This window comes from Marmota monax, unplaced genomic scaffold, assembly GCF_021218885.2.
Source record: "Marmota monax isolate L192 unplaced genomic scaffold, Marmota_monax_Labrador192_F-V1.1 WCK01_AAM20220418_F8-fsc00125, whole genome shotgun sequence".
Classification (NCBI taxonomy): Eukaryota; Metazoa; Chordata; class Mammalia; order Rodentia; family Sciuridae; genus Marmota; species Marmota monax.
Window position 1 is genome coordinate 11,270,672 of NW_026695235.1, and position 15,795 is coordinate 11,286,466.

Consider the following 15,795-nt stretch of genomic DNA (forward strand, 5'->3'; position numbering starts at 1 on the left):
TTTAAACGTCACCTCATGAACCCTTGAGGGTCACTCAAGCCATGGTGCACAGCGTGTTTAATTCCTTGAATAAAAATATAGTAATTAGAACTGGGCTCTGAGAAAAGGAGAGCACACTTCAGTTAGTAGAAAAGATCCATAATTAGGACATATATAGGGCGTTGATCCACGAGGGGCAGGCACAGGGCCTGGGCAGGGTGGTGAGGCGGCGCAGGCTGTGTGGGAGCACCACGGGAGGCAGGTGCACACCTCGGGGAGCCAAGTCTGGCTCTCAGGGAGCTGGGGAGGGGTCTCCATCACAGCAGGAAAGATTCCCTTTCTATGGTGCCTGTTTTGGGGACAGGCGTTACAGGCATTCTGAGTAGTCCTGTGCCCATCCAGAAAAAAATGTTTTTAAAGTGAAATTGAAGTACTTAAAAGTTTTCCAAAATAAAGCATTTGTGTATTTCGCCTAGGCATTTTCCCCCGCACCTGCTGACACTGGTCATTCACTTAACCCGCATGGTGGCAGAAGCGGTCCATGCAGCCACCCCGCAATAAGGTCACACCAGTCACGTGTCTGTCGGGTGACTTGAGAGCTCCTCAGTTTATAAAGCGTTTGGAGCACAGGGCCTGAGAACTGGGGCTGGGCCTGCCAGAGGGCCAGCGACAGCCGCAGGCCGTGGACTCCCGCACGCCCTAGCCTCGCTGCACACAGGCCGAGCGTCTCCACCTCAGACCTCTAAACCGGGGTAGCACCCGTGTCACTGTGGCTTTAGCAATTAAATGAGCAGCGCACTGGTCCTCGCCAGGTGCCCAGCCAACTGCAGCATCCATCTTCTTTGATGGCTTCGGGTTCTTCCATGGCTCAGAAGAGGGATGGTGCTTTCTTTGCCCACGTGTGTTCAACAGGACGTCCCATGACCTCAATCTTTTAATACAGTCCTGTGGTCCTGCGCGCGTGACCTGCCCGCCTGCCCGCCAGGCCCCACGGCTCACCAGGAGCCCTTTCCTTTTCCCAGCAGACTGTTCCTGAAGGAAGCGGAAGAGCTGCGGTACTGTCCAGGGCAGCGGAGCTCCACAGGATGTCTGGGTCAGGGTCGCGCCCTGCGCCGGGCACCTCCAGGCCACGTTTTCTAAGCACCATTTTGTTCACTGATCAAAAAAAAAAGGAATTCATGATGCTGTACAGAATTTTTATTTTTAAACTGTCTTTTAAATAATATATTCTTATACAGAAATGGGTACAGTACTTTTTCTTTGGTAGAGTTGTGTATCCGGGCTGCTTCCCAAGTGTTCACGTGGAGACAAAGGACACTGCTTTTTCAACAGATGTATCTCAGACCCATTGACCAGTGTGATGTAATGCAAACGTCCGTGTAAATTCTGCATTAAATGTCAGACCGGTGCCAGAGTGCGGGGCCGTGCACATTCCTGTGTTCACGAGCAGAGGGCCGTTGATCCACGAGGGGCAGGCACAGGGCCTGGGCAAGGTGGGGAGGCGGCACAGGCTGTGTGGGAGCACCACGGGAGGCAGGTGCACACCTCGGGAGCCAAGTCTGGCTCTCACTCACAGGGAGCTGGGGAGGGGTCTCCATCACAGCAGGAAAGATTCCCTTTCCATGGTACCTGTTTTGGGGACAGGCGTTGGAGGCATTCTGGGTAGCCCTGTGCCCATCCAGGACAGCCAACCCCCTGGGACACACATGGTGACCTTTCTCAGACTCACTACCCCCATGTGACTCACCACAGACTCACCAGTCCATGCCTGGACTACTGGACTCTGTGAAAAGCAAACAGAGGTTTCTAACCCCCACCCGCGGGGCTGTGTGCCCAGCTCTGCTCCCCTGGAGGAGGGACAAAATCACCCCAAGAGCCTCCATTCTAAAGAACTGACCTTAAAAGGCCACTTGCATAAGCCGAGCTTTGGGCACCCCTAAACGGCTAGTAACACCTGACACATTGCGAATGCCACATCTGTGGAGGAAGAGAAAACGTACATAGTCAGTACGGATGTGAGTTTTTTCTAAATGTTTCTTTTTTTAATATTTATTTTTTAGCTTTAGGTGGACACAATATCTTTATTTTATTTTTTTGTGGTGCTGAGGATCGAACCCAGTGCCTCATACACGCCAGGCAAGCACGCAACTTGAGCCATATCCCAGCCCCAATGAGTTTCTTTTAAAAAACTTAACATTGGGGCTAGCATTATGGCTCAGTGGTAGAGCACTCGCCTAGCAAGCGTGAGGCACTGGGTTCGATCCTCAGCACCACAAAAAAACAAATAAAGGTATTGTGTCCAACTACAACTAAAAAAAAAAAAAAAAAAAACCTTTAACCTTTGTTTGTTTTTATGTGGTTCTGAGGATTGAACCCAGGGCCTCACCTGTGCCAGGCAAGCGCTCTACCACCGAGCCACAGCCCCAGCCACCCAAATATTTTTTAAATATTTATTTTTCAGTTGTACTTGGACATAAGACCTTTATTCTATCCATTCATTCATTTTTTTGTGGTGCTGAGGATCAAACCCAGGGCCCTGCATGTGCTAGGCGAGCACTGTACCGCTGAGCCACAACCCCAGCGCCTCCCAAATGTATTTTATACAAGAATATGGATGCTGTCGATGCAGAGGGCAGGATGCACACCATCACATGTGCACATGTGCATCCACACAGGCAATGCGTGTGCACTCCCAGACAAGCCACACGTGAGCTCCGAGGAGCTGCCCCTGCAGGGCCGCACACTTCCTCTGGGCTCAGCCTCTACCACGTCCCAGTACACAAAACCCGCAGACGGCAAGTTGGCAGGGAGAGGAGCTCTTGGCAGAGTCTGCAGAGGGTCAGGTTCTTGGTTGACAGTGTGGCCTTAGGAACTGGCACGGGGGCATCGGGCTCCCCACGAGTGCTCCCCCGAGGCCTCTGCTTTACGTGTTTACACGCGGGGCAGTTCCTGCCCCATCAGCTGAGCCTGTGGGGACAAGGAGCCTGAGTCACTGCTCCCAGGGCAGGTCCCCAACCTTCACGTTGCAGAGAAAGCCCACCAGGAACAATCCATGGCAGAGCATCTCCACAATCCCCAAGGACAGAGGCCCATCCTCCCTGGTCGTCTGCACACCCAGAGACCCAGAGCCTGGTCCCCCAGATACCCACACGTGCAGGGGAGTCCACGGCCACACTCAGCAGTTGAGGTGAGGGAACTCTTGGTACAGCAGAGGAGGTGCACAGGTCAGGGCAGCCCCCAGCCCCGGGGGGACAGGTCCAGCAGGAGGAGCCAGTGTGCAGACAGGCAGGCTCAGGGAAGACGGGCTCCTGGAGGGCCCGTTCCCAGGGAGCACTGCCCACTAAACAAGCTGCTCCTGAGTGGCCGGCGCCAACCTGCCCTGCACGGTGGACTTCCTGCCCCACACTGGCATTCAGCCAGCACAAGGGGACAGGTGCCCAGACCAAGGTGCACATCAGGGCACAAGCAGCAAGGGCACAAGCAGCAAAGCAGCCAGGAGAGCACCGCTGCCGGGCTGCTGTCCAGCCACAGCCTGTCACAGCCGGACTCTCGCCCTGCAGGAGCTTGTCGCCAGTGCTGGTGTGACCACCACACCTGCATGGCCTTGGGTCCCTGCCAGCAGCAGGGAGACGCTGTTTCCAATGCTTTGCCCCCAGAGACTCGGGAAATGCTGCGCATGTCCAAGACTGAATCTGACCAATCCCAACGAATCTGCCTCTGCAGCGTCACCCTCCGAGTCGGGCCCTGCCACGTGCTGCCCTGGGAAGGCAGGGCCCGGCCACCTGTTCCCCTCTTCTGTCGAGAGCAGCCTCATCCCGGCCAGCATCCCGGGGCCAGCGCCCGCCCTGCTCCTGTGCTCACCCTGCCCAGCTCCCTTTGCCTGTGAGAGCTGAGCCCGGGTCCTCTTCACTTGCTGTCACTGGCCACCACGTCACATGGGGACACGACACAGAAACGGTGCCCTGAGGTCGGGCGCACACTGGACACACAGAACACCCACTCCAGGTAAATGTGGGGCGTGGGACCTGCTCCAGGTTGCCGTGGTACAGGACGGCAGCTGCTTCGTGTGGCCAGCCGCCCAGCTGCCTGCCTGGCCCACCGCCACAGGAGACCCGTAAGACTGGAACCAGTCTGTCTAGGGAGAGATGGAGCCACGGCTCAGATGGCGAGGGCTGCTCCCCCGACGAGCCGAGCCGTGGGCGAGGGCGCAGGGGCCAGTGTCCCCCTGGGTCCTCAGGCAGGTGTTCCAGAGTCCACCGTGGGAGCTCCAATCCTTCCAAGGGGAGGTAGAGTGGGCAGCAGCAGGTCCCACAGGCCCCTGCAGCCGGGGTCAGAAGCTCTCCTCCGCCTTTGGCAGAACTCCTCACGGTGAGAACACACGATGCAGGAGCTCGCCTGGGACAGAGCCCGGCCCTGAGGGGAGGAGCCCCTTGTCACGGGCTGCACGGTCCCCCTCAAAGTTCCCTTGGTCCTGCACGGTCCCCCTCAAAGTTCCCTTGGTCCTGCACAGTGAACCCACGGGCACTTTTAAAATTTTGACACAGAGCCTCCTAAGTTGGCCAGGCCACTTTCAAACTTATGATCCTCCTGACTCAGCCTCTGGAGTCACTGGGGTCACCGTGTGCTTCAGCCCACCCACCCCCAAAATTCATACGTGAAAGTCGACCCATAGTCCCTCAGAATGTGACTGTACTTGGAGTCAGGGTCTTTAAAGGTAAAATGGGGTCCTTGGGACAGCCCTGAGCCAATGAGACTGTGTCCTCACAGGAAGGGGATTGGGACACACACACACACGCACACAGGATGGCCCTGTGAGGACACAAGTAGAGCACGCCAACCACCAGCCACAGAGAGGGGCCCCAGGAGGAACCAGCGTGGAGAACCTTGACCTGGGTCTCCAGCCTCCTGGAGGATGTCTGCTGCTTAGTCCTGGCTGGGGTACTTGGTTATGGCCACCCAAGCAGACTGATCACGAACCACTGCCTACGCTGGCCTCCAGGCTGTCCTCTCTCTGGGACTTGCCTGCCATGGGGAGATGGCCCCATCCTGGGGAGCCCTTGAAGGTCTTAGGCAAGGGCACCCTGACACCCTAGCCCCCATGCAGCCCCCAAAGTCACCCCTCCATCTCAAGGGCCGTGAGGCCAGGAGGGGAACCCAGGAAACGCCCAGGGCTTCACCCTCCTCCCCAAGGGCAGGCCCGTGGCTTCCTCCCCGGCAGATACCAGCAGCAAGTGGCAGTGGAAGAAGTGGCAGAAGTCATGACCTTGAGCACTGGCCACCTGAGGACCGCTGACTTGGCCGGCCCAGCACATGAGGTCGGGTCACTAAGCCAAGCTCTGGGCCCTCTGAGCCCAGGTCCTCAGCTCTGCGGTCAAGCTGGGCCTAAAACACCACTAGGGAGTGTCACTGCCCACTTCTCCTCTAGTGTCTAAATTTCCTAAGATTTTCCTTTAATGAGTAAGTAAATGTTATTTTATTTTAAAGATGGGCATGAGCCTGGCAGGAGTTTCAGTCCACAGGAGAAGGCTGTGGAAGGTGGGGGCAGAGACGAGTCCAGATACACACCATCAGAGGCTGAGGGTCACCTGCGTCCACCGGCCACTCATCGGATACCACACGCTGTGCGGCTCACAAACAACAGCATGTGTGGCTCACAGTTCTGGAGGCTGGACGTCCAAACCCCAGGTGCCCACAGGCTCAGTGTCTGGTGAGGCTGCTTCCTGGTCACATGGTGCAGAGCGAGGCCGCCTCTGGGGCCTCCTTCAGAAGGACACTATCCTCACCACGAAGCCTCCACCCTCATGACCTGGTCCCCTCCCACAGGCTCACCTCCTAAAACTGTCACACCAGGGTTGATTTCAATGCATGAATGAGGGCAGGGGTCACAGACATCTGGACTGTAGCTGCTGGTGACCCCTGGAACCTGGGAGAGGCGGGAAGGGTCCTTTTCTGAAGCCTCAGAAGAAGTAGCCCTGCCGTGTGACACCTTGATCCCAGACTTGTACCTCCAGAAGGACAGGGAACCCCTCCCCTCCGCACCAGAAAGACGGGGGACAGGGAGGCTTACCTGGGGTCACTAATGGAACCACAGATGCCAGTTTTTGTTCAGCAGTGCTTTTTGGCATTAGGGATGCTTTAAAGCACCAAATGAACGATTCACAGCAGTGACAACCGTCCTGCCACAACCAGGCTGACCCCACTTGCTTAGTTACTGCCCCCACCCTCCCGCCGTCGCTCAGCTCTCAGATCTGCCCATTGCTCCCCACCTAGCATGGGACTTCCACTCTGCCAGGCTGTGAGGACTGGCACCACGTGCTGCCCTTCCACCAACCACTGCTACCAGCCGGCCCACGGCTCCGCGTCCCCCGTGCCTCTGCGATGGTCAGTTTGCATTGTGTTGCTGCCCAGGAGGACAGGTGTCCTGTGAATGCCTGGCGGCCCTTTAGCTCCCCTGTTCTGAAGCTCCGACCTCTGCTCACTTTCCTCCTGGAAGCCTGTCTTTTCTGCTGACCCTGGAGCTCCTTCCGTGCTGACCCTGAGCTCTGTGTGCTGGCTCCCAGCTGGTCCCCTGGGATGCCGCTGTGACGGAATGTGTCTCCCACGAGGTGAGGCCCTGGAGGGGCTTCGCCTCGGGGATGGCATCAGTGCCAGGGAGCTGCCTCGGCCTCTGCTACCAGGAGGACACAGAGGGAGGAAGGCAGCTTGGAAAAGGAGGCCCACCCGCAGCCAGAGCCGCTGGCCCATCTCCAGCTGCAGCCTCTAGAGCCGCGAGAGGCACACGCTGTGGCCTGGGGTCCCCGTGCTGGGCTCTGTGACAGCCCACACCCATGCGGCCAGTGACTCCCTCACCCTGCCCACATCCCCACGCTGGCTGCCCACAGTGGACTCTCCTACAGACGTGGGCTCAGAATTCCAGGTGCCGCTCGGCTGGGCTGGAGGCAGCAGAGGAAGTTCACGTCCGAGCCCTTGTCTGCGTCCAGAGGCCACCCACGTTCCCTGGCTCGTGGCCCCTCTCCCCATTCCAAGCACACCACTCCAACCTCTGCTTGTGGCCTTCCATCTCCTCCTTCTCCCGGGCCCCCGTCTGGCTTCCCACCCCACCTTCTCTGCATCCCCTGCACAGGGGCCCTGCCCTGACACTGGACCCTCATGGGCAATGTGGTACAACCCCCTTCTCTGGGTCCTGAAGTGACACATGGCAAAGCCCTCTGCTGTACACGCTCACGGCCAAGCTTCCAGGGGAGGACAGGGTCATCTCACTGCGTCCCACACACGGCTCAAGTGCTGGGTTGCGGGAGGGGCCTTTCCTTACCCCGTCATCGTCGGCACTGCAAGACCAGCGCCCCTGAGGCCCCTCCCCTTCTGGGTTTTAGCTTCCTCCTCACACTCTAAGGTAAGTGGCCAACCCCTTAGCCCAAGGCCAAGGAGGTGGCCCTGTCCAGGGCTTTTACTACCAGAACTGGGAGCGCTGCCCACCGGCCAGCTGCCACCCTACACTGGCTTTCCTGCTGTTGAGGTCCCTCCAGCTCCTGCTGTGCCCTGCAAGGGCTGCCCTTGGTGCCCTTGCAGGTGTGCGCACTGGTGGGTGTGTGGGCACATGGGCACATGGGTACATTTACATGCACACCTTACTCCCTGAGCCATGCTCCCAGTGGAGAGAAAGGAAACCAAAAAAATAAAAGTATGGAGAGTGTTCATCCTTGGCACGGTGAGCAGTGAAAACAAGGAACACCTGGGCTTTGTTTAAGAGCAAAGGCACTGGCGCCCAGGGAGACTGGGCGGGCAGGCAGTTGGGTGGTTTGTGGAGCAGTGAGACCAGGCAAAAACACCTTGAGCAAGTTCTGAGGATGGGCTGAGGCATCATGATTTCTGGACTTTCTGTAGTTTTTATTAAAACTAATTTTTTTCCACCGCCCCCAATCCAAGTGCATTGGCTCTGCCAGCTGCCAGGTGACACAACAAAAGGCCCACCAACTGGACCACTGCCCAGACCTGCTCTAACTGCTGCTGCAGGCTGGGGCCCCGACCTAGCCCACGTACCCCTCCTGCACCAAAGCCAGGCCCACAGCCCCTGACACGCACTGTCTGGGGCTCCACGGGCTCCATCTCTGCAGGCCACGCATTGCGGGAGTGACAGAGGCAGCGTGCCGAGCACTGCAGAAACGTGCCGAGCCTTCCTCCGTTCACACTCCACCTGCTGCCCCCGGACAGGCCCCGCCAGCCTCGGAAGAAGCACCGGGAAGCCTGCGGGGCCCAAGCCGGCCTCCCCGACTTCCCCAGCCACTCCCCTCCGACTTCCAGGCCACACTCATCATTTGTGGGCTGGGTCAGCTTGGCCTCCAGGACAGAGGGTCACCCAGAAGCCACCTGTCCTGCAACAGCCCGGCAGGCTGAGCTTGAATCCTCACGGGTTTCTCATGACTCGTGTGGCCCGTGCACCTCCCGTGTTGGCATCCAGGGCTGCCAGGATCAAGGGACCGCAGGCCCACGCTCCCTCTGCAGGCTCCAGGGAAGGATCCTCCCCACTCTTCTAGCTCCCAAGAAGTTCCCAGCAATCTAGGGGCATCCCTCGGCAAAGGCAGCACCACTCCAGTCTCTGCCTGCCACTCCAGGGCCTTCTGACTGTGTGTCTGTCCAACTTTCCTCTTACAAGGACGCCAGCCCTGCTCCAGGCTGACTTGCCTCAACTTGACTGCATCTGCAAAGACCCTCTTCCCACAGGAGGTCCCTTCCTTGGGTCTGACGGTTGACAGGCCTCAGGTCTGTTCCCTACACTCTCTAGGTCTTAGCCTCCCACACCAGCTTCCACCTCTTCAAGTTTTGTAAACTAAAATCACATCTGCCGTGAGCTCCACGCAGGTCTGCAGCTAGCTCTCCCTCCTGGTCAGGCTTCCCCAAACAAGCAGGATGCACCCGTGACAAACCATGAGTGACAGGCCCAGGGATAATCAGCAGGTGCAGAGAGCAGCCACAAATTCTGTCTGATAGGACCAGGGTAGCTGCAGCGTTCTGGGACACAGAGAGGGGTTAGACGCTGGTGTGACTACAGAACGGGGGCGGGCTGTGCTCTCCTCCTTGGACCAGGTCAACAGTAAACCCAGCTCTCTCACAGCCATAGGTCATGTGATCCAACTATGTGGGACAAACAGCAGGACTTACACAGAGGGCCTGGAAGTGACCTTGGTTTCTTGAATTCCAGCCACCTGAGCCTCCCTGGAGAGTGCAGCAGCCCCCACAGGACATAAGGCCCGTGGCTCAAATCTTGCCTGTTCTCCAGATCATGAGGGCTTGGGCCAAACGGCCCTGGGGAGATGCCTGGACCGAACATCCTCATCTGTCAGTCTGGGATTTCTGCTGAGCACAGCCCCAGGGCGATGGCCACCCACAGGGGACAGAATGGGCTCCTCACTCTCCACTACTGCTGACCACTGCCAACAAGCATGGGCTCCCTCCCTGGGGAGGCAGAAAGAGCCCGGATGCAGAGCAGAGAGACAGGGTCAGGTCCAGCCTGGATCATAGGGCACTTTGAGCAACCTGCCACAGCCTCCTATGGTGTCCAGGGTGGGCTGGGAGACCCTCAACATCACAGCTGAGGGTACCATGACCACCTGCATTCAGGCTGTGTCCAGCACCCAGGATACCTGCAGCCCACACTGTCCCCACCACCCCAGGACACTTCCAGCCCTGACTGCCCCACCAACCCATGGTGACCTCTTATACAACATCCGCAGCACAACGTCACAACCACTAATATGACACAGCACTCGTCCCTGCAGGATCCCCTCTGCCCTCCACAGCCTCACCTCTTCATACCCTTCCCACCCCAGCAACTGACCTGCTCTCCCTCTCTAACTTTGTTGTTCTGGGACTGTGACATAAGTGCAGCCACAGCATTCGGAATGTCTGGCCTGGCCTTCCCTCAGCATAGTTCCCTGCAGGCTCGCCCAGGTCACTGTGAACACCCAGCATTTATCCCTTCCTCCTGCTCGGCACGAGTCATAGTGGATTGACAGTCTGTGTAATCATTCACTAGCTCAGGGACATCTGGGCTAATTCCAGTCTGGGGCTATGATGAACACAGCTGCTTTAAATGTTCACCCACTAGGTTTGTGCAAATATGAGTCAGTGTTTCTCTGCAATGAATACCCAGGAAAGGGAAAACTGTCAGTGCTTCAAAATGGACCACTGGTGTCCAACCTGTCACAGAGAGTGGGAGGAGACCATGAGGCATGACCACGAGGCCAGAACCTCACCTTTGCACAAACAGTACACGGGAAGCACTTCTGCAAGGACGTCTGCCCACCCGCGGCTCGGGCCACCCTTGCTGTTGGTCCTGTAGCCAGGGGGCACTGACTCCAGCAACCCCCCTCCCTTTGCCTTTACAGACTCCCCCTGGCTTCAACCTGCTTCGTGCACACATAGCTACCGTGGTGCCTGCCTCACACTGCAATGGTGAGCTCACTGTCTTCAGGAATCTGGGTCACCTGTCAGCAGTCCTTAGATCACACTGTAGTTGATGTTTCATTTCCTAAGATGCTGCCCAACTGTGGTCCAGAGTGGCTGCCCACCTCACATTCCTGCCAGCAATGCACGAGGATCTTCACATTTGCATCAGTGTTTGGTTTTGCCCCACCACGTCTTAGCCACCCTGCTGGGTGTCCAGCACTGCGGCTGTGATCTACCTGTTGTGGTGGCTGAGTGGGCGAGCACCTGGACGGCTTCTCTAAGCTCCCCCTACATTCATGTGCTTGGTCTTTTGCTCAATTTTTGATTGACAGTTTAATTCATCGTCTTTCCTGTTGAGTTTCTAAAGCTCTCTGTATGACATTCTGTGTCCTGGACCTCTGCTGGATAAGGGGTTTGCAAACCCCTTCTCCCAGGCCGAGGCTTGGCTTTCCGTCCTCTAGTGTGTGTGCTGCTCGGGGTGGACCTAGGGTGCTGTCCAACACCTGTGTCTTCCATTGAGTAGCACCTCCTCTCAACCTCCAAACAGCATCTTCAGAGCAGCAAACATTTTTTATTTTTGATGAAGTTCAATTTTGCTTTTTCTTTTACCAATCTTGTTGTCAAGTCTAAAAATGCTCTGCCTAACGCTAAATTCTGATGATTATTTTTCCTCAAATTTTTATAGTTCTGCATTTCACCCACTGTCCCTCCAGGATGATTGGTTTGTGAATGCAGTCTGAGGTTAAGTTCAAGTTGAATTTTTGCCTCCAAATCTCCAATGACTCCAGCACCTATTTTTGAAAACCCATTTTTTTCTCTACTGATTGCTTTTATGCCTTTCTCAAAATCAGCTGGGCATATTTGTTGGGGTCTACTTTTGAATTTTCTTTTCTATTCCATTGATCTCTGTATCTATTTCTCCTCTAATCATTATAATGATTATAAATCTTAAAATTGGGTAGCCTAATTCCTCCCACTTTCTCTTTTAGCTATTCTAGCTTCTTTACTTTTACATATAAGTTTACAATTACCTTCCCTGTATTTATAAAAATTTGATTTTCACATGTATTAAATTAAACGCATATTTCGTTTTGTGGAGAATTAACATCTTTACTATATTGAATCTTTCAATCCATGAACATGGTATGTCTCTTCATTTATTTAGACATTTTTAAATTTCTTTCATCTGCATTTTCTAGTTTCTGGCATACACGTCTTGTTTTGTTGATTACTCCTAAGTATGTCTGCTTTCTTTTGAGTGATCTTAAATGTTACTAGACTTTGCATTTCAGTGTCCACAAGTTCATTGCTAGTCTATAGTAATACTATTGGTCTTTGTGTATTTCTTGTATCCTATGACCTTGCTGAACTCACTTATGTTCTGGGAGGGCTGGGGATTTGTTTTTGTTTAGGGGTTTCTGTACATTCTTTGGTATTCTTGGGTAGACAATCACATCATTGGAAAATAAGGATAGATTTCTTTTTTCCTTTCTGACTTGTGTGTTTTGTAACAGGTTAAAGAAGAAAAAAAATCACATGGTCATGTTGATCAAAGCAGATCAACTTTTTTTTTTTTTTTCGCCTTCTTGTACAGGCTAGAACTCCCAGCACTATGTTGAATAAAAGTGGGCAGAGCAGTTACTTGCTCTGTTTCTGATCTTTGGGGGAGAGTATTCAGTCTTTAAAGCATTTAACTTTTGTTTTGAATCTGTAGACGTTCTTCATCAACATTAGAAAGTTCCCCTCTATCCCCACTTTTCTGAGAGTTTTTACTATGAATGCATGTTGTATTTTGTCAGATGCTTTTTCTACTTTGATCAACGTGACCATGTGATTTTTTTTCTTCTTTAACCTGTTACAAAAGCGATGGTTTACACTGATTAGGTTTTGACTATTTAACCAGTCGTGCATACCCAAAATATTCTCCTCCTTGTCATAATGATTCATTCTTCTTATATATTGTTGAATTCCATTTGGGAAAATTTCATTAAGGATTTTTCTTCTATATTAATATTGATCTTTAGTTTGCTTTTTGTACCATCTGGCTGGTTTTAGTATCAGGGTGATACTAGTTTCATAAAATTGAGAAGTTGTCCTCCCTCTTCTATTATCTGCAAAAGATTGTGTAGAAATGACACTAATTCCTCATTAAATGCCTAAAATAATTCTCCAATGAAAACTCAGGTATAGGAATTTCTTTTTAATCATTAATTCAATTTCCTTACTAGCTATGGAGCTATTCAAATGGTCTATCTCATAATGGGTGAATTTTCTATCTTGTTGTTTCAAAGAACTTGTCCTTTTCATCTAAGTTGCCAAATTTATGTGTGTAGAATTATTTCTAGTGATCTCCTACTACCCTTTGATGCCTGCAGGGTCTGTAGTGATACTTCCTTTCATTCCTGATATTAGTAACTTGTCTGTTCCTTTGTCAGTCTTGCTAGAGGTTTATTGATCTTTTCAAAGAACCAACCCTTTGTCTGATTTTCTGCATTGTTTTTCTGTTTCAATTTCATGATTTCTTATCTTTGTTATTTCTTTCCTTTGGCTTTCGCCTTTTAGTTAGATTATTGATTTGAGCTTACTTCCTCTCTTCTAACATAAGCATTTAGTGCTATAAATTTCCTTCTTGACCCTGCCATAGCTGTGCCCCACAGCTAAATTTCATATGTTGTCTTTTCAATTTCACTCAGTTCAATGTCTTTTTTACATTTCCCTAGAGAATTCCTCCTTGACCCATGGATCATTTAAAACAGGGTTACTTAGGCCCCAACTGCTGGAAGATTTTCCTGCCATCTTTCTGTTACTGATATCTAATTTGATTGCACTGTGGTCAAAGAACACACTCTGGGCCTGGGGCTGTAGCTCAGCGATAGAGCACTGGCCAAGCCAAGCAAGGCCCAGATTCGGTCCTCAGACCTGGGTGGGGCGGGGCACACACTCCACATGCTTTCAGTTTGTTGAGGTCTGTTTTCTGCTTTCTGATGCAATCTATCTTGGTATGTGTGACATAATGTGTTTCATGCTGAGGTTTGGATGGTACGTTCTATGAACATGGAGCAGATGGTGCTGGTGGATAGTTTTGTTGAATTCTTCTACATCCTGGCTTGTTTTATGTCTGGCCACAAATTGGCTGTGGTCATTTATTAAGGGTCACTGCTATTTTTTATCCATACTATCTAAAAAAAGCCCACCTTAAATACTCAGATACTGATAGATTAAGAAGAAAAGGGTGGTAGAGGCTGAGAGCACAGCACAGCACGTGTGTGCTCAGCATGCACCAGTTCAGTCCTGGCTGGAATTCAAGAAAGCAAGGTTCCCTGCAGGCCCTCTGTTCAGTCAGCTTGTTCTGCCATTGTGCAGGGTGCAGAGTTGGGCAGTCCTCGCCTCAGCCTCCCGAGCCTTCTAAGACCCTCCCACTCAAGGAAAGCCCCTTTCTTAAGGAAACTGGAAGGATGACTTCCCTCCCCTGTTTACCTGGACTTTGGTCCTAACTCATTTCTTCCTCTGGCCAGTTGCTAAATGCTAGTTCTCTGCAGAGCTAACTTACCAAATGACCAATTCCCCAATTTTTTATTGTTTCCTAGAACTTGATACTTTACTGTTACTGATACTTTACACTGATACTTCACTGCTCTGGATTCCAGTAAGTTTCCTCTCTTGCTCTTTCAGACCTCAGAGAAGCAAAACCTACCTGTTTCACTTGCCTTGGAACACTGGGTTCTCTAAGCTCTGCCCACTGCTTTGTAAATGGTCTCATTACTAAACTTTTCTCAGTGACCCAGTTTTCTGTGCCATCTGTTTCCCACTGTGGTCTTATCAAACAATGTACAGCCCAGGGAGCTACTGCCATTACCCAGGACCCCCACAGAGGGAATCTATCAGGCTCTTTCTGCAATAAAATGCAGATACAGACTTCTGTCTCCTCTTAAACATAGAATGCTGCAGAGAACATAGCTCCCCACAAATAGTGAAAAAAGACAGATGACCCTCAAAACCATCAGAGGCGAGTCACAGGGAACAAAGCAAACTGGATTCTGAAAAGGAATGGGCCCATCGATAAGGGAGAGAAAACACCAGGTGCTTCATTTTGACAGGTGTTAAAGTGATTCAGCGATGCTTGTCAAAGCACAGAAAGGAAGAGCTCATTCACCACCACTGGACAGATGTAAGGCCCAGGCAGAGGGGCTCTGCAGTGGGGGAGGGACTGGGCTCTACTCCAAATACAGTGCCGGCAATGGGGGCCAATTGCTAAGGACAAGAGAGGCCAGTGGGTGGAAAGCCACAAGGGATTTCAAGGTGAAGCAGGCCCTGGCTAAATCGACTTAATAGGGTTCTTGCTGAAGGCAGGTCAGGTGACCAGACGTACCCTGGGAGGCGGGAGGGTGGGGAGCAGGCCAGGTATCAGTGATATTGAGGGTAGGACTACCTTGCTGGTTGCCTTAGCAGGTTTCTTGTCAAGACTGAATTTTACAAGCACACTGAGGAGCCTAGGAGAGGGTGAGAAGACTGGCAGAAGATGGGTTGAGCAGAGACTCTTTGCCACAGGGCACAGAAGAAAGAGGTGGCTGCCACACAGACGGCAAGAATGATCTGGCTAAATGCTGAGCTGAGCGATTCCTACAGGTCAGTTAGGTGGCAAATGGGAAGGAGAGCCCATTCACAACAGGTGTGTCAAAGTGGTCAGCACACCCTAGGACAGGTACAAGCCCCACAAACTCTGGACTCTTCAACCAGCAAAAGACAAGCTGTCCAGGGAGGGGTGGTCAACCCTGGTCCTCAAGGCAAAAGCAAAGATCCACTGGTTCTCAGAGAAGAAAGAACCAACCCCTCTCCCTAAGGGGCAGAAAATGCCATCCATCAGCAAGGATAGAGATCCTCTGCCCTGAGGGAGGGAGGCCCTGGGTTGGAGTCTGCTGCCATAGGCACAGAACCACTGGCCAGCTCCTGCCTGGGTCATCTCAGCTCCGTACCAGGGGCTGAAGGTGGGCAGACCCCTTCTGGGCCATCATGCTACTTGATCCAGTAACTACTGAGACAGCAACCGGAAGCCTGCAGCTGGGGTGTGCCTCCACTTCACCTTCGGTTCTTTGTGTACCTTGAAGCAAGGTGTCAGGTGCACACATGTGGGACCGTCAAAAGACAAAATCACAGCAGATGTGAAGACCTAGTTGGCTTCTGTGCATGACTCTAGCATCAGGCAGCACTTCGTTCTGTATAAAATGAGTGTTCCAAAGAGCTGAGCAAGTGGGGACCAGGAGCAGATGGCCCCTGAAGGTTAAAGTCACAAAGGTTAAAGCAGAGACTTCCTTACGGCACTGACGTGGGTGGGCCAGAATCTCCTGGCTTTTTGAAAACTGGTCTGTTTCA

At 52.8% G+C, this 15,795-nt stretch overlaps 1 protein-coding gene and 1 long non-coding RNA gene across 8 annotated transcripts in view; one reads left to right on the plus strand and one right to left on the minus strand.

Annotated features, from left to right (window-relative positions):
• The window catches only part of Pde9a (phosphodiesterase 9A), an 84,076-nt gene extending 82,683 nt beyond the window's left edge, over positions 1-1,393 (plus strand). For 4 of the 6 annotated variants that reach the window (XM_046438862.2, XM_046438860.2, XM_046438864.2 and 1 more), the window contains one exon: positions 1,002-1,393. In XM_046438862.2, coding sequence (XP_046294818.1) covers positions 1,002-1,015 — 14 coding nt within the window. In that variant the 3' untranslated portion in view covers positions 1,016-1,393. The remainder of the gene's footprint in view (positions 1-1,001) is intronic. The other 2 variants (XM_046438859.2, XM_046438861.2) reach the window with 1 other exon arrangement.
• LOC124089007 (uncharacterized) lies at positions 41-9,798 on the minus strand. 2 transcript variants are annotated; one of them, XR_009226232.1, is made up of 4 exons: positions 3,129-9,798; positions 1,877-2,946; positions 1,233-1,608; positions 41-1,134 (listed from the first exon to the last, which is right to left on the minus strand). It is a non-coding gene; the product is annotated as an uncharacterized LOC124089007 (long non-coding RNA). The 2 variants fall into 2 exon arrangements; XR_006850568.2 differs by having other exon boundaries at positions 1,877-1,956; positions 3,129-9,762.
• Between the last annotated feature and the right edge of the window lie 5,997 nt (positions 9,799-15,795).